Source organism: Vanellus vanellus (genome assembly GCF_965231255.1).
Source record: "Vanellus vanellus genome assembly, chromosome: 15".
NCBI classification, from domain to species: Eukaryota; Metazoa; Chordata; class Aves; order Charadriiformes; family Charadriidae; genus Vanellus; species Vanellus vanellus.
In genome coordinates, this window is record NC_138920.1 from 5,669,383 (window position 1) to 5,693,603 (window position 24,221).

Genomic DNA, 24,221 nt, shown 5'->3' on the forward strand with positions numbered 1-24,221 from the left:
AGACAGGATTTGGAGAGAACTTTAAAGTTTCATTCTCTCAGCATACAAACCCACAGATGTTATTTGCCTTGTTTTCAACACCGGGGAGTGCACTAAGGGAAAGAAACAGACTTAATCAAATGCTACTGTATTTTGTTTACAACAGTATTTGCCATCATTTACTTACTTTGCTCCAGAAGGTGTACTTAGTTGTTTTCCTGCAGCGATTCCCTCCAAGGGTTGAAGCTTCATTTGTTCTTACAAAGACCCTATATTTCTGCAAAGTTGTTTTTTTTTCCTCTGAAGCATTTTTTTTTTTTTTTAAATATGTGGTATTTCAGTTCCGCTTCATCCACAAATATGTTTAACCAGCATTTGCGAGATTCTTTAATGCTGTGTCCTGTTATCTCAGCACACCCAGCTGTAAGTTGCATACAGAATAAATACTGGGCTTTTGTTCAGAGCAGGGGAGATAGCTGTGTAATGATCAATCAAAAAATGCCCTTGGGGATGGGAGAGATTAGCACTTTGATACTACTGAAGATGAATGGGTGAAATGAGTTTGATAAGCTGGTGTTTTCCTCAGATAATTGCTCTGAAAGCTTTCTAAAGCTGCTTGGATCCTCCTCCCTTTCCCTTTGTTTCTGGATAGGATGGCAAGTCCTGCTTTTCTGTGGGTGATACTGGACAGGCTGCTGCTGTTACTGTTTTTAAACAAACAGCAGTGGATTTGTGCCACATTTCATCACTGACTATTGAACACTAAAATATCAGTGAGAATTTAACCAAAGATTCAGACTGGATTCCTATTATTCTTGGCCAACTTGGCTAATCCTGCCAGCATGTACGGCACTGAGCACAGGACCGAGGCGGTGGGAAGGGGACTTCTCATGGGACGTGGCCATCTTTCCTCAAGCTTAAATCATAAACAACAGCTCTTATTCCTTCCGAAATCACTAATCCTTGGTGCTCACAAACAGACCTTCAACCTACCATCAACTTTTCTCTGGGCTTTCTGTACCCAACGCTGACCTCCTCTTCCTCCTCCTGGACCGTTCTAACCCACAGCATTGGCTGAAGAGGAACTTCTCCCGAAGCCGTACCACGAAATTCTCGCCAAGCTCCCGTAGACCCCAGGCACATCCCTCTTCAGGCACGAGGCAGATCCTGCTGGCATTCACTGATGTGGTGCCGTTTACCAAGCTAGCTTATTCTCAGCCACTAATGAAATTGAAGCCAAGAGATTTTACTATATTTTTTTATTGTTTAATTGAATAAATGATTTTTAAATACAGAATTAATAATTTGTAAAAATAGTTATTAAAAGCCAGCATTCAGAAGTAGGTTGCACATCAGTGACTGAAAAATTCATACGTACTTTTTGATACAACGGTAGGAAAGAAAAATTAAGAAAAGCATATCTATCATCTAAAAAGAGATGATTTTTCTTTTTATATTTCCTTTTGTGTTTGAGAACTGATGTTTCATGAGAATCTCACACCAACCTTGTTTTTCACAGCACTAGTTCACATTATTTGGTGACCAAAAGAACCCACTCATTTGCTTGCTTACAGAAGCAGCGATGTAGCATTTCCCCCTCATATGTATGGAAGCCAGTGTGTTTAATAAAACCCAGTATATGAGGGGTGGGAAAAAAACCCAACCTGTAGAGTTATGTGACTTGCAGGGATGCAATTAAGGTTGGCAAAGCATCTCTGAGCAAGCACAGGTTCTCCTGCCTCTCCTGCTGATACCTTTGCGAGTTAGGCATTTCTTACGGTATCGCATCTCTGGCATTTGCTCTTTCCTGAGCTCCATCACTGCAACAAAGTTTTCCAGGAGTGACGAGCCAATAGGTACCTTCGATTTTTAATGCCCAATTTTAAAGCAGCTTGATCTTTCAAGAGACGCAGAGCACCCAATCTCAAGGATAAGAATCAGGCCCTTTTAGGCACAGTTTAAGCCCTATAAAACTGAGGCACCTCAAGAAGTCTTGACATTGGGGTTGTGGGTTTGGGTTGGGAGGTGGTGTTTTTGCAAGTTTCCATTACGGGTTCTTAAAAAGACAGCTATGAAGGTGATCCCACCAGGCAGTGCATCTGCATCATCTCAGTCAAAGAAAAGGAGACAGACTCTGTAATATATGCATCGTTTCAAGACATCAGCACCACCCACGCAGTATTCACAACAGGTTAGAAAGGAGATGGACTGTGGCTGACCTGTTCCTCAAGGATCTTAACCACCAAGAGAACTTAACCACACAGACGGATAAACCACAGAATGAAATTCCCTTACAACAGAAACTAGGACTTTGAGATAATGGATAGAGATAGCTACACATCAGCCTGGGGAAAAAAAAAACAAAAACAAAAAACCACACACAAAAAACCACACACAAACAAAAACAACACAGAGAAGGGAAAATTCAGACTGCAATGGAAACAAATTCAGTTAAACAAAAGAAATAATACTGGAGATTGTCACTAGTGCAGCTAGGACTCAGCAAATGAAATACTTTGTGTATATGGCTGCAGAGCAGCCCTGCTTCTGCCACATGAATAAATATCCGACAGTACTTAAAAACAGTATGTAAAAAAAAGTCAGGATTTTCAGAAACAGTGCACGTTCCACCCCCTGTAACTGCACAGTAGGTCCTCTCACGTGAGGTATTTCAGCATCACTGGAAAGGAAAGCAATACTGCTGCACTCCTCTTCCACAAGCGCAGTCTAATTCGAGCTGAGGTTGTCCGATGGTTAAGCAGCGATGCGCGGCGCAAGCGCGCTGCTCCACCCTTGTCTCCCCAGACCGCAGCGACCGCACTGGGCTGGGCGGGATGAAAACGTGCAGTCAGGGCTGTAAAGGTTCAATCCAGTACCCACTGCGTGACCAGACACAGGCACGGACCTCTTATTTCAGCCACTGCACATCTTGGTTGTGGTTTTGTTTGGTTTTGGGTTGGGTTTTTTTTTGTTTAGTTAGTTGTTTTGTTGGGTTTTATTTTTTAAACAGACATGTTCACGCAGGGTCTTCCAAAAGGAAGTTTAGTTCATGTGGCCACTTAACTTCAGAATATTTCCTTGGTTATCTGTCGATGGTGGTCCAGTAAAATAACTGTACCTTTTACCATCATCAACGGCAACCTGTACATTTGTTTTTGCATCAGCAGCAGAGCTGTCTGGGCCAGGCATCTCTCCTAGCAAACTGTACACATGAAAGGCTGCTGCCCATCCTGTACTTTTTTCCAAGGAAAGTTATTTTCTTGTGTTGCATGTATGTATTTAACCGTAGTCATTAAATACAGGATGTTGGCTTCACATCCCATCTGGCCTTTTTGGAAGCATCCTTTTTCACTCTTCAGAGAAAATAACAGCATCGTGTTAGTGAAACCCAGGATCACAACTTCTTCTGGTGATGTGCGACACCCAATAGTGGATCTTACCAAAGGGATGTCATTAGTACCGCTGCAGCATTTGACTGTCTCTCCTCCAAAATGTGGATGTGATCAAAAGAAAGAGCAAACCCATAAGAAACAGATGTCTTCTACCACCTTCAAGACCACCTTTCTCCTCTTACATTCCACCTTTGCTGCACAATCGCTGTAGCTTTGTTTGCAGAGTTTGTTTTGGGGAGGCTGTTTTGTTGACGAATAATCCCACCCCCTGCAAATCCTGCTACATAACGATAATGGCTGCTTGTTATCAACACCCCTGTTAGCGTGTAGGCTCATGCACTCTCACCACCAGCTGTCATGGAAGTAGTAAATAAAGTTGTTTTTCCTTCAGACACAAGCATTGTCCAGTCTGTGACTATACCAGGAACATCTCTATAGCTTTTCCACGCCTTCCAAAAACTTCCACCAAACACTTCGTTTTGCTCATGCTTTCCTTAGAACATCCGAGGATAAGACGGGTTTTGTTTAATTATCCACTCAGCGTGGGGATTGATGTGGTACAAGTCTAAGAGGTAAGTGTCTGGGTCCAGGCAATGTTCACCTACCAAAACAAGACATTCAGAAAAAAAGCATTTCTTATATCCTTACTCCTACAGTTGCTAGGTGGTTTAATTTCCCCTCAAAACTGGTATTTGTTCACATTAATTTCAATACCACAGCCATTCAGAAGCGTTCCCACAAATCTGGAAGAGTTCTGACTATTTATGTTAAAATGAACGTATGTTTCTTGAAACTATACTAAGCCCAAGCTTTGACCTTTGTAGACGGGTGCTCTAACTTTAATACCCAGTAACTTTAGCACTTGAAAACCATCATGAAATACATTCGTGATCAAATCCAGCGACTGAATTGTTTCCAATGACAAAGCTCTCTTCTTCAGACGCTGCTAAGAGAAATACTAAGAGGCAGCCAAAGCGCTCCAGTAACCGACTGTCTCCAGCACCGGCTGTAACAGGGCATAAGAACTCCTTTCCATTTTCAGACACCCCTGATCTGCTGCTGCAATCACATTATTCGAGTCTCCTCTCCATCTGATGACATTACCCTCTTGATGAGTGGAAATTGGTGACTAATGAACGTCAGCAACTTGTTTAACTAAATGGCTTGAGAAACTTCCACCCAAGTTAGTACAGGTTCTTTTGTCAGAGTTGATGAAAGCAGACAGAATTCACACCTGGAGCAGCCATCGTTAGTACAGATGCCATGCGACAGCATATCACACTTAATTAAAGCCCAGAAAAGCAGCACACAATTAAAAGCCTGTAGTGGATAGGATGAAGTTGCCCTTTACTTTGTCTTTTACCTTTTGGAGCCCCCTCCAAATCTCATCCTTTTTTTAACTCCCTCCTAAGACAAGCTAAGCAGAAAAGACTGGATATCAGAGTCCTTACTTCCAGTTACCACCCAGACTTACCAATATTGCCTCCCACTTCATACAGGACCAAGTTCGTGCACTCCATTGAGTTGTTGCTGCAGAAAGAAAAACACATTGAAGTTAACAAAACTCTGCAAAAGGCAGGTTGTGTAGTTTAGTAATGTTTCTTCCCCCAAAATTGCTTATGGTTCAGAGACCAGCAACGGTCAAGGAAGCTACAGGCCATGGTATAGAGACCTCACTGATCCTCCTGAACAGTGCAGCTGTTGAAAATACACCCAAAATTGGAAGGAGGAAAAGAAGAAAAAAAAAAAAAAAAAAAAAAAAAAAAAAAGAGAGAGAACAAGGCAGATATTCCTCACTGCTGGCAAGAAGCACACTATATGCAAACCTTAACTTTTCAACAGGAGGACAACAGGCATAAATATCAAAGTTCGTTGGCAGCATTCCTCTAGGACTGATGGCCTGTTCAGGAGAAGCTTATCTGCAGGAAGACTTCAGCAGCAGTGGTAGTAGTTTGTTAGTGAGATACTCGTTCCCGGCTGACCCATATTCAGCCAGCTTCCCATCCACCCTCCTTGTCTAGACATCTTCTGCCCAGGGACACAGTCAGGAGATGCACTAACACTTCACCTACTAAATACAGTCTGCAGGCACGATGGTAGAGGGGGTGGGAATTCTTTTGTTCGTTTTTTGGGTTATTTCAACAATTCACCACTGGACCATAGGAGGGAACCGCAGGGTTTACTTTAGGAAGCCCCTACATTAACATATGCATGTTGGAAATACTACTCCAGGCAGTAATCTGCACGGGTGATATTTTTCTCCAGGAGAGCTAGAGAGGGTTTGTTTTGCAGGGTCAATGTTATTCCACTTTCCCTTCCCTCCAGCAAGGCTGCTAAAATTGACAACAAACCCGAGGGGACCACCCGACCTCCCGACAGCCTGAGCACAGGGATGGAACCACTCAGCTGAACTAACATGTGCTTGCCCCATGCAACAGGCTATTTCCAAAGCTTAGAACAGAGGAACTGCGAAGAGTCTGCTAATGGCTCGCTGTGCCAACACATCAGCTCTGCCAGAAGACAGAAAACACAGCAACTAAACCACCTGGTACTTTTTTTTTTTTTTTTTTTAAATAAAGCAGAGAAGAAGTCATTTACCACTTGAGGAGATTGACAGTGTTAACAATATTCCAACCGTTCTGGCACAGGTTCTTTTGAAACTGCCTCAAGACATCAGCAACTCTGGTGGCATTGTTCAAATGCACCTCTAGTGAATCCTTCAGGAGAAACGAAGCGTGGACTTTCACAATCTTGGAAGGCTGAACAAGGCAGGCAGAGAGGCAAAAAGAAGAACGCGCTTAAAGAAAGACTCCGTTATGAACTAAACCATCAAGTTTCACAATAGATTGGAGAGTGTGAAGAATTAAACCTATCCAGCCTCTCTCTGTTCAGAGAATTTAGGTTTGTTTCTTATCCCACCCATACTACAGACGGGAAGCTTATAGAAGCATCAAGGTGAGCATTATAAACAAACCGTCTGTGCCCCGGTGCTGTGGCTGGGGAGAAAAGCACCAGTCTCCATCAGCGTGCGCTGGTGCTCTCTGCTGTTCAAATACAGCACCGGCACTAGAAGCGACAAACTGATGAAAGTAGGATTTGTCAGAATAAATTTTGACAAACTGTTTTGCACAAGTCGGATAGACTTCTCTGGAACTCATTTAAATTACTGAAAAAGGAGTTTAGGCAGTTGAGTTGCAGACTGCTGAATTTCAGAAGGGTAGTTTCAAAAAAGGAAGCGCTGAGACATCACAGAGCAGAGTTCAAGTGCTATTTTCTCAACATTGTTTTCATCAACTCCTTCACGAAGTCACTTCCCAGAACTTTTGTGGAGAACGTTGAACCTTTGTAATGGGGTCTGATCTGCAGCAAGTTAATTTTGCAATCCTGAATCTTCTGCAAAACAGCTGAGCACCAAGACCATTAGGCAGTAGTATTAGCACTAAGTATCAGGTCGTCTGTTTAACTGCCTAAACTGTAGTTGTCCTCTCTGAAATGAGTGCACCTTCAAGTGACGTGCAACCTTAACCAGCCAAATTTTAGGCAGACATCATTTCAGGAGCCCGACTGGTATAGAAAGGGGGATGTACTGACTTGTGAGAACATACACACTTCTCCAGGTCTGTAGACTCAAGCTCTATAAATATTATTTCTACCTGCAGACTCCATGTAGCTCTTGTCCTTTTGAGCATCCCAGTTGCACCATCACTGCTATGCAATACTTAAAATCCATCAGCGTGTGGTATAACTGAACTGCCACAGACCCACGCTTATTCAACTAACAGTGGCAACTGAAAAAAGGCAGAATGCCTTTTCCAACTTTAATACACAAATAGATCTGAGAGTAACATCTGTTTAAAAAAAAAAAAAAATCTCAGTCTGCACCAACACAAGGAGGAGCAGAGCCATCTTATTTATCAGGGAAGTTAATTCTCTCCTTTTTTAAGTGGCAAGAACCTTGTCCTCAAGCCTCCCCGTACAGATCAGCAGCATTATGGAGCAAAAAGAAAATGAGATACAAAAATGTACCCTTACACTACCATAATAGCCTAAATTTGCTTTAAGTTCATGAAGATTAAGTCTGCATTTATCACAGTAGACATATCTGTCTGAACACATGGGGCATCTAGAGCCATGTGAATTCTGCTCTTCATATAAGGTAGAAACCAGCATTTCTGCTTCTGGTCTCTTCCCCCTTCTTCTGCAACAACGCAGCACCTTAACCAACTGTTTTGTAGCCTGAAATGTACTTAGTACACTTGCTGTTGGGCTCAGGTCACAACCTGGCCAACACGGTCTGGGAAGCTGTTTCTCATGGTTCTGCAGATTCTTCTCCCTCTGGCTCTGTAAAGAGCATCACTTCTCACTGTCTTCCAAGGTCTCATGAAAGCACGCACAATGAGAAAGTATTTGACGCTTATGAAAGGGCCCAGTTTTTCCAAGCCTCAACTCACCTCTGCCTGGTTCTTTTCCACCTTGTCTTTATCAGCGTGAATCTTCCGCAACAAATTTTTAATTCGCTTGTCACAGAACTGGTACCTTTTGCTGTTGCTCTCATTCAGTTTTCTCACTTGAGCTACGAGAAAAGAGGAGACCTGGGAAAGGAAGAAGGAGGAACACAGGAATTAAATCAAGCAGAGATGAGGATGTCATTTAAGAACTTAAAAATCACTTTATCAAACTCCTTGAGTAGAAAGAATATCCATATACCTTGAAAACAGGTAGGCTTGGAACTCAGGCAGAGGTTTTGCCTACAGACATTTAACTCCCCCTGAAATTTCCAAGACTATCCCTTCCCCTACCCCAGTTCTAGGCAGACCAAGACGCTGCTACACCGTTCTGCAAAAGACCTGTGCAACTCACTGTCCAGAGCAGATCCTGATAATGGATCATCATCCGCACAACATCAGCCGCCCCCTCTGCCAGCTGTTTCTCCTTCCCTTCGGGGATCTTGTTCGGCAGCCCCTTGTGCATGAAGAGGTTTGGGGCCATGACTGTGGAAACGTTCCAGAGGTTCATTTTGTTGTTGTTCTCCCTGGCAACCACTTTGCTGAGAAATTCAAGGAGGGCCTAAAGAGAGGGCAAGAGGCTTAAGACACAGTACTAACAGTCCTCAAGAAAGAGAGGACTGCGGAGAGATCATTTAATTAGCATTTTTTCTTGATATCCATGAGCAAGCCCTATTTCTCCAGTCAGGAAGTTGAGTGATCAGTTTCTAATACTAGGATAGCAACAAATAACCATACCCAGCAGGAAGAGAGTTTGTCCAGCGTTCGCAAAATCAGGACAGTCTGTGTGGAAAGTGGATGAGCTCTTACTCCTTGTCAGGCAGCAATTTACAAAGTCCAGTCATAAAAGCTACAGAATCCAAAGATGACCCCCTTCTTTCCCCCACTGTCCCCTCAAAGCTATTCCCAGATGTGCAAAAATAAACCCTTTTGGATTTCTTCTGCCTCACGCCTCCACCAAAGCCATGACACATGACAGATCATCTCTGACCGGATTATGCATTCCTGTGCTCTAAATAAAGTCTGCAGGGTGCTAAGTCAGCCTTGCCTGTATCACCTGGAACCTGAACTACTCAGGAGAAAAAAAAAAAAAACCAAAAAAAAACCAAAAACCCAAAACAAAAAAAAAAAAAAAAACAAACAAAACAAAACAAAAAACAGCTGCAACCACCGCCACAGTTCTTCTAAAGCCCAGAAAGGCAAAGGTTGTGCACTGCCTGCAAAGCTGATCCCACCAGCATTTATTCTTTCAAAAAGGAGCAGGTGAAAGGATTTTAAATGTCATCTGATCAGAAAAGGGTAGGAAGTTATAAGTTTAGTAGCTTTTTAAATATTTTTTTTTTAAATTGAAACTATCCTTCACAGATGATGACAATACCACAAACCATGAATCAAAAAACTGAATTTCTTTCCCTGCACCTTCGCATGCCCACAATGTGAGACATAGACATCTTTCACTCCATAGTGAAATGCTTTAACAGACTGAAGAGGAAGAGCACGTTTCTGAATAGGATGCTCCAAGACCACAGGGATTCCTCCTGCTCTAAAGTTTGTACCCAAAGGGCAGACTGTGCTTACAGCTTAACGTTCACTGCACAGCCTTGAGGTTCGCCCATTCCATTCTTAAGTCAGCGAAATAAAGCCAAATGGCATAATGTATGTTATTTACAAGAGCTGATAGAGCCTCTTGAATAAAAACCTGGAATGAGATCTTGTTTTTCCAGTTAAATCCAGAACAGGTAGTTACCTTTAGAGTGTTTCTGTTGGGCTCTGGCAGAATCAGGATGAGGAGGTTCAGAGCCTGCAATCTTTGTTTCAGGTCTGGAATATCTAGAGAGGGAGAGAGACAACAGAACGGAGGATTCAGGTTCCTGACACTGTTCTTTTTGAGCACGGGAATCCCCCAAGGAATGAGGCAGCTGTTTATTGTAGTGTTTGTCACCTAGGATTTGAGACCTTGTGTTTTACAGAAGTAAATCAAGCTCATACAGCCCTTACGAAGTGAACTACCTATGTTTTAGAAGACTGGCTGATTTGTTTCAGAGTACACAGCCTACCAGCAAGTCTGATGGTCTTGAAAGGCAGAAAACCCCGTTACTTCCCATTCCTTGGACAAAAAAAAGCAGCTAACTGTTTAAGTGCACGACATAACACATTCAAGCCATCTATTGAGGCACCAACCTCCAAATAAGGGGCTTGCAGAACACGGCATTACCCGCAGACAGGCCAAGGCTGGGCACCCCGGCCAGCTGCCACAGCTCAGCCTGCGCGTCACTATTGGTCGAGTTGTCCTTATTCATAGTAGCAACCTTGCAGCCTCAAATGACACGACATAATTCAAGACTCCAGGACAGTGCTCCTACACAAAGATGTACGCAACCAAGCACCAGGGACGACGCGTCGCAGGCTGACACATAACAGTACACGCAGTACCCAGCGCACCGCGTTCGGCTATAGTTCGTACCGTGCTCTGTATTCCCAGGGAACCCACAGGCCCCCAACGCACCCGCCAGGAGAGCCCAACACCAGCAGAGCTTTACCAGAAAAGCACAAACCGGCAAACTGACGCTAACCAGCCAAAGCAGGGACTCACTTTGCACAGCAGCAAAAGCAGGGAGGTACTCCGCTGTCAGCAGCGGGGCCGGCAGCTCTCTTATGAACCTCTTCAGTAGCCCAGAGACATCATTCTGGTGGACTTCATCCCAGCGGAAAAGGCCAGTATAGAAGTCCCTTTCTAGCTTCTGCTCCAGACTCTATAAAGAAGATGGCATTTGTTACATGATTTAGTAAGCAAACACAAGGGAGATTCTGTAGCTGAGCAGCAGGAGAGCAACCCATCAAGTCCAACTGCGCAGAGACCCTCACAGCAGACACTCCCAGATTTCCCAGCGATGGATGTTTCTAATTGTACTGGGAAGGGAGGTGAGACAATTATATTTGCTTAAGCAACATGCTCCGTGGTAAGCTCTGATACTGTCGATCATTCCTAGAGAGCTCATACCTTGATTCTGGTCTGGGACCCAGAAACTCTCAAAATGCCCTCTGTTTCAAGTCCTCTCTTTTCCAAGCAGGACAGCAGCTATTAAAAAGGGGAAAAAAGAAAGCTCTTAGGCACAGAGGATAAGAAGTCAGCACTTCCTTATCCAGGCTTGCTGACTCTGAGGATCAGAGGTGCAAATGAAACCAGAAGAGAACTTACTGCCTGGAGTAACAGAGGGACCTTGGTGTTGGGGAGCAGTTTTTGGTCGTTTTCCAACAGGGTGTTGAGTGGAACTCCAAAGAGTCTTTTCTCTACAACAGAGACAACAAGTTATAAGTCTGTATCTCCACGAATACAGACGCCAGGGATATATCCACCACTGCTGACTAAGAGGCACATTTTGTAGGTGTAGGTACTGGAGAAAAATAGGGGAACAGTTAACAAGACGAGTACATTTGACAGTCAGAGGTAAATGTGGTGCTAGGTCTTGATGTTACAATCCAGTGACTTCCAGGAGAAATTCTGACCAAGGAAAAACACCTGTCACAAGTTCTCTTATCAAAGACCCTCTATGTTCTAACATTTCCAACACAAACCTATGAGAAGATCAATATAAAAAAAAATACATCGCCCCGCCCGCCAAAAGAAAAAAAAAATAAAAAAATCAAGATGAAATACAACTGACCTGCTGTTTTCAGTTTTGCTGCCTTGTTTCTCTTCAGCTCAAAGCCCAGAACATCACAGAGAGCTGTTAGTTCAATAAGGGCCAGTGTGGGGATCTTCTTCATGTCCTGAGCAGATAGATCTCCAATCCTGGTCACCCCTAGTCTACCCTTGGGGACCTTAAATTTCTACGGGAAAACACACACACACACACGCAACGTTCAGCACAAGTATCATGACTAATCTCAGCGGTATCAAGTTTTGCTGCATTTTTATCATTCTTTACTATAACCAGGCATCTATTCATTCTCTTGTTTTCAACACCAGAAAAACGCCCCAAGCTACTCCTACTTCTACTTAACCCACAGCTGAATAAATATTTTCCCTTTTCAGCATCACTCTTTAACTGGAGATGCCAATTTATCTAAATTAAAGGCAGCCTGATGCCCACCCTAATCTACTAGAACTTTGGAAGCAGTCCAGTACATTCACGGAGGAGAAAACTATTAGAATTACAAGTAAGAAAGTCCAGTTATTCTCCTCTTTTCAGTGGAAACAACCCAGGTTCACATCAAAACAGTTTCACACACAAGTACAGCTTCTTTTGACGCTCCACTACACAACAGTTATCCTTGCCCAACACTGCAAGGATAACAGCTTTACTTGTCCAAAAATATCCACCTAATATAGACCTGTTCCAACACTATCCCTAGAGGAGATTTCCTGGCCATACAGTTGAGTCAAGGGTCTTGACAAGAAGGGAGCTAATAAGTTCTAACAGGAAAAATTCCTTCAGCGCTTACAGTTAGGGCATTTCCATCCTTTAGCCTCCTAGATTCAGACAGGAACGATCCCTTGAGCAGGACAGCTGCTTGCTCCGAGTAGGCAATATCCATGTTGAAGACTTCCTCTTTTCCAGGGTTTCGAACCGTGCAGGAGTAATCCTGGGTTTCTGCTGCAGGGGAGAAAACATCTTGAATTTCAGAAAGCCACAAGGGTGAAGATTAGAGAACAACTGTGCTAAAAGAACAGTTTGAGACAGATTTGGGGATCACCACTCTAGTAAAAAGCTATATTAACATTTGAAGAGTGTTGTCATAGCACAGTCCTGAGACTGATCAGTAGGATAAGATGAGCTTAAAGCCATAACGTTGCAGCTATGATCACTGGTAAGACATGAGCATGGCCATAAATTATAGGACATACCTATGGCTAACTTCTCTTAACACAATTCCGTATGGTGTTTAGAGGATTTCACCATGCGATCTCTGCTACAGTGATTTTATTTACATCTTCCAATTGCTTTCTTGAGAGTTACAGTTACCAGTCTGAGCAGCAATTTCTAACACTAGAGCCTGGAAGAGTTTACTAAATCCACAGCTGGGGATGACCATGTATTTACAAAATAATAATAATTAAAAAAAAAAAAAACAAAAAACAAAACCAAACAAAGCCAATGTTTCAGAGCTCAGATTAGTATAACTCCCCTTCCGCTCCTACTCCACCTTTAAAAACTTCTTTCTTACATTTCTGCACATTTGAAGTCCGTAGGTTGTGCCACAGCTGATCTGGGCTGGACTCTTCTTTCTCTGTCGCTGTCGCCTGAAAAATAAACCAGAACATTTTTACCTACACAAAACAGAAGTTATTATAAGACAACTTGATTTTTGGCACACCTGACCTTGTCTGCTAGTCTAAGAAAATGCTGCTCAAGCTCAGAGCTAACAAGGCTGCTCTGAAATTAAGAACCATAATTAGAGGATTTCTCAGGCAGACGGAAAACAGATGACTATTTCATGGACAGTATTTATGATAAATTTGCATATGATTAAGCCAATTCTTCCTTTCGAGCAATCATTAGCCAATTCCCCCCTTTTATTTCATGTATTGAGGGACTACCAAACCGCGCACCAACCAAGCTGCGCGGGATCCACCCACTGCGCATCACCACAAGATCTTTCACCAGAAAGAATGCACTAAGTAGACATCAGCACCTAAAAACTCCCCTTCGTGGGCTTCAAAGTAACCTACCTCTTCACGTCCAGAGGGAGAAGTGAATCTTTAGAAGTATAAGGAGGCATTTGGCAGGCAGTTCTGTTAAAAACCTTTTGCCAGCACTAGTTAGACTACAGGAAAGCTTATTCTATTATCAAAAGTTCGCAACTTTCCAAAAACCTGCTTATGATGTGGAGTTGTGGACCGAGGACTGAAAGTTAAAAGGAACCCGTGCGAAGTTATTGCAAATGGACAAAACAGTTAATCTGCACAGAAAGGCGTACTATATCTTCAGAGTACGCATAAAGCTGATGAGCCTGCCCTGAAAGCAGAACCGATTCATTTAGCATCTGGCCTAATCACACATCATACACTAACGCCAGAGCACCTTCAGATCCAGCTGCTCAACAGTAATATAGGGGAAGTGACGAATGGTTCTGACAGAAACGCCAACCGCTTTGATGCCCGAGAGTTGCCCGTGACAGAGGTGGACGGGAGGTGAACTGCGAAACCATTTTGAAACACTGATGGAAATAAAAATCCAAACGACTGACACATCACTGCCTGCACTCTTACAGCCCAAACTGCTCCCACTCAGGCCACAGCAGAACCGGATTAGCTTTAAGCTTGATTGGCTGAACATAGCTTTTTTTCCCATAGGTAGAGCCTACTCAAACGTTCTGCTCCCAGCGTGCCGAGAGAGCAGTCAGGAGCGGGAAGCATCCAAAATCTGATTGAGCAGTAAAGGCAGAGACACGGGATCTGGGTTCCAGTTCTGGGACCGGGGGAAAAAAAAACATTACCTTTTTGCATTTCTGTTTCCTCACTTACAAAGCTGAGATTTCAAATATCCTTTTGTGTGATAAGGGATTTATCATGTTTTGCTACATGCCTGGAGCAAGTGTTGCAGCAACACTAGGCCTGTTTTGGCATATGGTTCCCGAATACGTCCTTCGGAGCCCCAAAATTGTGTTTGGAACTGGGACGACGCAGCAAACCAGTGTGGAAAATTAACCAAAATGGTGATGTATTCTTTCACCAAAAAAGCCAGCAGTGGCTATTCTTTCTCTAGAATTAACAGCTGTACAAGATCAGCTGATCAGAACCGAACTTCTGACGTTCTCTGTTTTTGGTTAATAATGATTTAAGACGTTACTGGAATAAAGACAACACAAGAGGGCTCCAAACGACACCAGTGCTTCTCAAGGCTGCAGCGCCATAGGCACTATACAGAAGTCTCCCAGCAGTCTTTAGGAAGTTCATGGATCTGCAGGTTTTGTGGTGACTTCTCATCGCTGCAACCTGGATGCAGAATTTCTACAGTCTCAGCTTCATTTCAGCTCAAAAGATGAAGTCATCTATTTGGAAATGAAAGTAGCCCTAGATCCAGAAAGCCAAGTCGGCTACTGCAATGCAATGAAGCCTTTCAGGAGGTCCCAACTAAATCAACATACCTCAGAGTTGACCACTCCAAAAATGTCTCGGACATCACGCACAGGATGCTTGTTCTTCCTCCTCCGAGACCGGGAGTAGGTATCCAACCGCCGCTGCACGGCGGCCGCCTGGGTCTTGGTCAGGGTGGAGAGCAGCACGATGTTGTCGTTCTCCGAGGCACCGTCCCCGAGGAGGTCGGACAGACCGGCGGCCTGGAGCCACTCGGCTTCAGCTTCTCCTTCTGCAAGGCAAGGGATGAGAAAGGCGAGTGAGAAGAGAGAAGATAACAGCAATTAGAGTGTTTGAAACACTTCAGGGGCAGAAAAGCAGAAGCCTGAGCCGTCCCCTTTCCGAGTGGCAGTGGGGCATCGCTGGCAGGGAGCCACATCTTTGTAAGGAGGTCACAGCTCTTCTCAGAATCGCAGCCCTATTCCCAGGTACCCAGCTGGGTATCCGGGTGAAACTGGAGGAGACCGGACAGTTGAGGCCACTATAACTGCCCACGTGCTCATTTCTCCTCACCCTAGCTGAGGAAAGAGAGAAGAAAAAGACCTAGGGAGGCAGGGATACGGCCAGGACCTCAGGCTCCCTCAGAAGCTGGGCAGAAGGGGGGACACAAGTGTGACTGCACGGTATTTAACAGAAGGATTGCGACAGGAACGGAACCCAGTGGGGGATTTCACAGGACACGGGAGGGAAGTCAGATGCGCTTGCTTAAATCTGCCTTTACACGGACTGCCTGTGCCAAGGGGAGCTCTGGCAGCAGGCAACGGGGCACAGCGAGCTCTGAACGAATGGCGGTGCCTTCCCGGAGCACTCCCAATCCTCCGACAGCTTTCAGGAGGGACAAAAGGTCTGTGGGAAGCCACAACATGCAACACTGCACATTTGGCTTTTGTACTCTTCCCAATTATTTGTCTATTTATTTTAATTTTTATTTTTCTATATGCATGCTTATATATCAGAAACTTTTTTTAAATACCCTGACACTGATCTGGTAGACTCAAATGTATTTTATTTAATGTACTTGTGTGACTATTTGTATGCACCATCCCTATTCTTTACCTTTTTAAGTGGATTGGTATCAATACAGTCATTCAACAAAAGAAAACAATGTTATTCTTACTCTGTGCATTCGCTTTATGTCTATGCCTGTTCAAAACATCACTAAAATTTAAGACCATTCCAGTGCCAGAATGACGTGTGAGAAGCCTGGAGACAGTAATAGCAGCATAACTCAAACAAGCTCAATTCCATTCTTCAACATAGAGTTGCACTTCAAACACATAAGACACTATTTTCCTTATGGGATGTGCCCTTTGTGCAAGTGAGAAAGTGCCCTGAGCGAGGCAGCTACTTCAAATCCAAGGATAAAAGAAGCAATTTAGCAGGTGGTTTCAACTTTAATACAGCGAACACCACAAAGCCTTTATCTTTTCAATTCTATGTGTCACAGTAATTCACTGCAGTCAGCTCCAGCAGAGCTCTACCAAAGGTTATACCGGGAAAAAGAAAAGTTACAACTGAACTGACCGAAATAGAACAGTTCGTTCCCACTCTTCCTTTCTGATGCAAACTGGTATCTTCTCAGTTATCACAGCTGCTCAGACAAAAGCTTTATTATTGCTGCATAAATAATAAAAAAGTCATTCAGCTCTTCTTGAGAGATTAAATAATTTAATTTTTCCGGGGAAACTTCTGTGTTCATGCAACTTGGAAAAACATTTTGTGACTCCATTAAAACTCTTTTCAGAGCACGTTCTTTGTGTTCTTAGGCGCTGTAATGAAACCGAACTTTTTTTCAGCATCACACCACAATAAATAGAGTTGGACCTGAAGTGAAGTGCTTGCTTGAATGAATCTTCTAGCAGACTGGCAGGATTTCCCACACGGTCTTAAGTTCTGGTCATTTCCCACTTCTGGTCCTACAGAGGCTAAAGAGGTAAGAGCATCCCCCCGGTACCGTTGGTTTGCTCACGCGCTCGTGGTGCCCTTCACAACCCCTCGCTGTACAGCTCTCTGTCCTACGTCCCTGGTTGCGCAGCAGCACAGCGCAAGGCTGCTGGTTTATTTTGTCTTTGGGAACTAAAGGAAGTTAAGTGTATTGCCTGCAAATTTTGAAAATACCCAGTTCCAGTCATAACAGGAAATTAATCTAATACACAATACTAAACAGCAGGTCCTAAATCGGACATCCGTGTGAGCCTACTGCCCCACCTGATGCCAAAGCACCAGATTTTAATTCCTCTATTTAATATTTTTGGCCCAGTTATGTTTGCCAGCAACGCAAAAGGAAACCGGCAAGATAGGTTATTTATGGGGAGAAGGGGGAAATCGGAGAGAAACAGGTCAGAACTGAGAGGTCCACAGAAGCTGAGCTGCAGTATAAACCCAGAGAGCTGCTCAGATTTGCCTTGTGAGTTCCAGACAAGTGGCATTTCAGGGGGGCATAATTGGGAATAAATCTGCAAAACTAAAGAACACCAATTCCAGAAGCTTACTTGAAACATACGCTAGCCAAAAAGAGCATTCGGAATAAAGCATTTAGTTTCAAAAAAAGCTGAAGGACAAGCTGAGCACCCTACGATTTCAGACTAAACATTAAGTACAACTTCCTATGTAGTTTTCAAAGGTAGAGAAGAATCACTCTTTGCAGACACTTCTCAGCCGTGATTACATGCTCTAAGGACACCAGCAGTTATTTTAGTGGCAGTACCGCACAGAGCGCATTCGTTATCACTCTGTACAGTCAGACCTTGGAGAGAGCGGGATAGACAGCAGAGAGCAAGGAAAGGACAACGCTGCTTGTATTTCAAGAAAAAGCTACTTTCTGCCCCCTTCAACTGCCAGCGAGGCCACAAGCATCATCAGCACCTTTCAGCCGACCCCCTTCTTCTGCAGAGTCGCACGCTGGCCTCCCACTGACACCGGCTCACAAGCAGCTTCCCATTTCACCACCCCTTACACAGGAGACCAGCCTTCTCCAACTGGGTCAGCGTTTCTGCAACGCCTTGTCTCCACGTAGCCTCCACACAGCCTCCACGCTGTCCCGGTACTGCGATTACGATCGGCTCTCTGTCAGGTTGAGCCCCGTCGCCTGCGGGCAGAGCTGCTGGCCCCTGCCCAAGCATAGCTCCTCGGGCTCTATGCAAAGAGCGATGGTGCCTTTGGCTCCGAGGAGCCCCGAAGCTGCATTGCCACCGAGCAGTGCTCCGACCATAAATTGCAGAGGTGTGAAAGCCAAGAGGCGCCCCCATCCGAAGTTTCCCCTCGCTACTGATGCTCCCAGCACACCGCTTATTTGGCGAAGCTCCTTGGCAGAAGGCACCGGGAGGCTGAGCGTGCCGGGAAGCCTTCCCCAGCCCGCCGGGAAGGCTTCGCTACTCAGAGCATCATTTCAAGTCTGTCTGGTTTCAATGGCCAATTAAGCAGTCAGCTCTTGCCTGCTAGATTAATATACAGCATTAAAAGACGCTTTTCCCTGTGTCCCTGCCTACACGCAGTAATCAAATTGCCTCTGGCGTATCAGTGTTTCAGATATCCCAGACAGCCTTTCATCTCATGGCACGGCCTCTTTCCCGGAGTCTCCTTCCTGACGCACTCATTTTCCGAGTCACTTTTGCATCTCTTACAGTTTGGAAATACAAACTTCCATCCTTTATGCAGGGACACCGACAGCAGACCTTAATGTTTACCGTGTCTTGCCTACTATGGCTATGGCAGACGTGGATGATGATCTTCCCACCCCACTCTCCAGAGCCCCCTCTGTGCATCCCGGATAATTCTTTACCCTTCCCAAGCATGGCAGCACACTGGAACTGTCACTCAAACATTTTCCCATTACATACATGGATCCTTCTCAGCATCAGGCCAGCACAACAGCTGTAGGCTGTACAGGCTGCAAACCCAACCGCTCAAGAGGATGTACAGCCAACTAAATCACATTCTTCAATATGGACCTGGAAAATCTGTGATCCCGATCTGCGGGATCGCTGGGCGCTTATCACCGTGTGTCACCTCTCCAGCACCCCAGGGTGCGGTACCTCCCGTGTCAAAAGGCAATCAGCCCAGGTTCCAGTTATTCCAAAATAGTGGATAACATCAGCACTACAGAAAGCCCATCAGAAACAGCCTGTGCACACGAAGTAGTCTTCAAAAGAAAGAAAGAAAGAGGAGAAAAAAAAAGAAGTATATAAGAAAAGCCTTGTGTGGATGGACTCAAGTCATTCTGGATGTTTCTTATGACTTCTTGAATAGCGAGTTTGAGGGGGAAAAGTCTGTCTTCCACAAAAGCAGCTCTCGTAAAAGCCACTGTGATGAAGTCTCAGAACCACGTACACAAACCAGCCTTCCAAAACACCCTCAGCTATCACCATGTGTTTACCCTACGGTCACCTGCACCGGGAGCGAGAGCCCCCACACTTAGCGGGGGTTGTTTGAAAAAAATCTGGAGCCTCGAACATACTCCTGACTGACCTTTAGAGCCAGATTTGTTTCAGAAGCTGAAACCGCGCCAGGGCAACACTCCCCTTCTGCGGGGCATTATCCACCACCCGATAAATAAATAAAAATATATAGATGATTTGACTAGTAATATCCGAACCATATTCCAACACGCTTCTAAATCATTCAGGTGCATAAGCAGATTTTGCAAGATGTTCATCTTCCTCCCCTCACTCCCGACATTCTCGGCAACCTACCCTCTTGTGTTTTGACATCTGCAAGGCTGCATTCCTCTTGCTCGGCTTCGGCGCTCTGTTTAATGTTCTCTACTTCCAGCCAAAAACTGTCCATTGACAAGTTGTCCAAAGACTCTACCCTGGTATTCGTGCCCTCTGACACCGCGGATGCCAAAGGACTCTTCGGAGGAAGCTGGCTCATTTTGCAAGGGCAATTTCTGGTCCTGAGAGAGGAAGAGATAAGGAGAGAGAGAGAGATTAAGCTACACATGTTCACATACAGCATTCACAGTACAGCGGTCTTCATTGATTAATGACCGCAATAAAAGCCCAACAGAGGTAAGTGCTAGACTTCCTTCAGTTAGTGTTTAGCAATAACAGACAAGGTTGGGATCAAATCCCCTAGAGTGAGGGAAAACCTGCCGTCCAAACACGCAAGAGGACACTGTATCAACATGGATTTTCTGACACTGTCCTTCCAGCGACCTCCAACACATCACCTACCACTCCCACACTTGCTACCAAGATTCCCCCGCGAATTTGCCCACATACCCTCTGCATTCACAGGCAGCCAAGGTGTCCCAAGCTTGGCGCACGTGTGCTCTGGCTATCATCTGGCGCGCGCGGCAAGCCCGGCACCTCCCAGCCACAGCAGACCCAACCCCACAGCCTTCTCCTCCGTACGCAAAAACCGGCGCAGCTCCATCTCCCCGCGCTTCAGCTCATGCAATAAACAACTCAGATGTTTGAGGCCCTCTTTTCCTGTCCAGACCAGATTTTTCAGCTGTGAAACAGCACAAGTGTCCCGGGAAACCCACACACACAGAGTTTTCCTACCACCCTGCTGATTAATTCATGGGCAGCCGAAATCCCAGACCGGCCTCCTTCAGCTTCCAGTCTCTGTGGAGAAAGCTGTGAGGTTCTCATCAGTTCACAAAATAACGCCTCTCCTAAAATGAATTTTAATTTTCTTCAAAGGGTTACAAGCCATTTAAACCGTACTGTTTATTTCAAAGACTTAAAGACTTTTTCAAAAGTCTTTTTCAAAGACTTAAAGAAAATTGGGGTAAGTGTACCTACTTATAAAAACACCTCAATGGTTCAACCTACGAATACAAAATCAAAGAGAAGGCACACTACGTTAATTCTGGATGGTTTGAAAAACACCTGTGAGCAGCCACCACCACCAAACACAGATCAGAATCACCTTCTAGTTTCATGACAAAAAAAAAAGCACATTGAGTCTTGTGCCTTGAAAACCATGACAAAAACACCCACAGAATGTAATTTAGCCTCCTAAATCTAGAATGACTTAGAAAGTTGTAGATGGCAAAATATCTGGAAAGTTTTAGTTCCTTCCATTCCAGAAAGCCATTATTAGCAGTTCTGGCACTAATTTGCTTCTGTTCTAAGATGTGTTTCAAGTCATAAAGGGCTAAATTTGAAGATCTAACAATTAAGAGGCATACATTGTAGGATATTCTGCACTTATATTTAGACGTGCAGGCACATTATGCTCGTACCTTTTTCTAACATGCGCATAGGCAGCCCTTCTCTTCTAAAGGCCAGAACTAAAGCAATAACTAGCGTTCCAGGAACATCTGGAGCCAGCAATGCCGTTGAGAACAAGAATAAGGGGTTTGTTTGTTTTACAGGAACACAAAAGTTAAAGATTGAAAAGAGCTATTACACCACCCAGCCCACCTCTGACAAGGGCAGAGGTGATCTGCTTCTTCAGTACCCGTGCCCACCCCCCCTTTCCTACTCCTCGGTATCCAAATAACAGGTCTCCAGACGAGGTGCCACTTCATAGCCTGGTATGGAAAATAAACAATTAAAAAAAAAAATAAATCTCAGATTGACTTAAATCGTCAATCTGAGATTTATTTTTTTTTAATTGTTTATTTTTTTAACCTTCATAATTCATGTCTGTCTCTCTCAGTTCTGCTACAGCTACCATCTCAAATCATTACTTCCCCTTTCAGCTTTTTACTTATCTCTTAACCCATTAGGAGTTAAAAACACAGATCACATCTCGCACATTAACTCTTCATCTTTAGTACTCCTCTCCATTTTCTCACGTCTGCAGACAGCCTTCTCGTAAAAGCATTAGAATAAAACAAAGCCACCTTGCTAGCATCAAAAAGACTGTTCAATACCTTGCCGTGACAAGTCACTAGAATTCCATCAGATGCCAGTCAATAGAAATTATCCCTTGCAACACGAAACTATCCGATTGCTCCGCTAAAGGCACTCAGCAGGCACACGACTACTCTTCTTGCCCCAAGTTACTGCCCTGTACTACTGTGGGATCTAGCTCATACAGCTCAAAGCAGCTCCGAAATGTACCTTTCCTTCACGTTCAGCCTGGTGTAGAGCAGGCTCATCCAGCATCCCGGAAATCTCCGTGGATTCACCCCAAAGCAGCACTTACATCCAGGTTTGCAGATGCAGCAGAACCTCCCCTAGACCCGAGCAGCAGCTCGCGGCCAGCACACGCGCTCTGCGGCAAACCTGCAGCACACGGAGCCACGACAATCCCTTCCCCACACCCGCCACAGGCCTGCCTGGAAAAAAAAAAAACAACCCAAAATTTTAAGCCAACGTAAATATAGTCTTCAGCTCTTTCAAAAGGGTGACTCTTGACTTAGGTGTTCTATGTGACTTACCCAGATACCAGATCCCGAATACAAGTTCTAGTCCAGAAGATACTGTGACAAGTGGAGTAATACTTATCTAAAGCATTAGGGCAGATTCCTGGTGCACATCTAGGAAGGGTCACAGCATCCAGATTTCAGGCTATAGCCTTGCCAGCAGCTGTTTTTGATCTACCAGCACCTTCAGTCCACATCAAGACAACACGGGACTGGTTTGCCAGACAACATCAAACAGCTGTACCCCTATGCTGCTCTGACTTGTGCTCCTGTGCCACCCACAGTTGGTTTGCTTCCTTCCACAGCTGGAAACACAGATGATCTAGTAGTGCTTGCAGCAAAAAGCTCCATCACCAGTCACGCTATGTGCCTACTCTAGGAGAGCCACCTTTGGACTACTTGTGCATCCAACAGCCCAAAAGCCATCCTAGTGAATTTTCCCCCTCAAGAACCTCACGGACTGATGCACTAAACCCCATTTTACCAGGGTGCAGGATGCCAACATCAGGCAGTTGCAGGATCCGAAGCCCAGCTCTACAAGTCCCAAGCCAGCGCTGTGGTTCCTGTCTCACAGGATAACACCAAAGCAAAGTCAGACCTTTAAATTTAGCAATGGTTTTATTTTTGGTCTAAATACTTTTTTTCTTGAACACACTGCGCAGTGCTTTACAAATCCAACTGCTCAGTTGGAAGGTTAATTTTAGATTCAGTGCACCTCAGAGGTTGTTCTTCCTCATTGCATTCCTAAGTCAACACAGGGCAATCTGTGACGTCTGAGCATAGCAACAGTTTAGATTGAAAGTGTAGATTGTTGGCTTAAAGCGTTAATCACTCAGTCGCAACTGGGCAAAGAGAAGTTGAATAATCAAGTTCACTCAGTTGTACCGTCAACGTAACAAAAAGCTTAAGATTATAAAGTTTTAAAAATTAACCCAACAAAAAGCAAACTGGCAGAAAGATCTAATTAAGGACAACCATAAAGGAATGACTGGAAAGACTGACTATCCTAAGGCAACCTTCTCTCATTTAAGAGCAGAGCCAGTTTCAATGGGGCTCGAGAGTCATTCAGCTGACTCCCTTAACACCTTCGGTCTAACCCTGACTTAACAATATTAACAGCAGACTTAGGAGAAATTAGACTAGCGTGGACCTCACGTGGTTCATTTTCTGATTATTTCTTCTACGAATCCTCTTCCCATAGAGCACTGGTAGCCCTGAGCAAGATGCGCACGCCTGCATAGCACTGACTGGGTGCTGGTGGCTCACCGGTCCTGGGCTAGAATACGAAGTCTCAGAGTAGTTCTCGATCTGTTCCTAGATACTGTCAATACACAGCAAACAGATTGCAAACACTCATGCAACTCTTGGCCCTTTTGAATATCAAAATAAAATAAACCCAGTTGCTATGCATTTGTTCATTCCAGGCTTGAATCATTCCCATCAGAGAGCTTCTCAAAGGATCTGGAGCTGCCTAGACTTCTCCACCGCTTGCTCAACGTCCTTCCCTCATTGAAATAACTCTCGAGCAGATGAATAAATAAAGAGTGTTCTTCTCAAGCATTTCAAACAGAACAGGAGGCGACAAGTGTAAGCCAAGAAAATCAAATTCCTTTAATACTGTTTCCAGAAAAACTAAGATGAGAAAAAGGCAACAAGAACAGAAGAATTAAGCTATACAAGGCAGTCCTTTCACACTCAAGCACCTACATTTTAAAGACATTTCCAAGTATGTGGAACAAGCACAAAGGCACACATGCAACAAAGAAACAGAGAGGTGGAAGGAGTTGGAGTTAACCTCAAGAGCAAGTTAGGAGCAGCACACCAAGTCACAGCATCATAGCAATTCAGACTGCTGGCATGAAACACAAGCTCTTTTGAAAGGAAAAAAAAGCGAGAAATAATTATACCAACTGGTTGCAGTATTTTGACAGATAAAGACA

The 24,221-nt window shown here is 44.4% G+C and overlaps 1 protein-coding gene across 1 annotated transcript; it reads right to left on the reverse strand.

Annotated features, from left to right (window-relative positions):
• Positions 1-3,253: 3,253 nt before the first annotated feature.
• Positions 3,254-22,014, reverse strand: ARHGAP40 (Rho GTPase activating protein 40; the record flags this gene model as incomplete). The annotated part of the gene is made up of 15 exons (XM_082491374.1): positions 3,254-3,972; positions 4,846-4,901; positions 5,970-6,130; positions 7,823-7,963; positions 8,232-8,438; positions 9,624-9,706; positions 10,470-10,629; positions 10,878-10,955; positions 11,076-11,167; positions 11,542-11,707; positions 12,323-12,474; positions 13,046-13,121; positions 14,969-15,189; positions 19,649-19,851; positions 21,977-22,014. The coding sequence occupies 15 exons, from the start codon at positions 22,012-22,014 to the stop codon at positions 3,866-3,868; spliced, it is 1,941 nt and encodes a 646-aa protein (XP_082347500.1). The 3' UTR covers positions 3,254-3,865.
• Between the last annotated feature and the right edge of the window lie 2,207 nt (positions 22,015-24,221).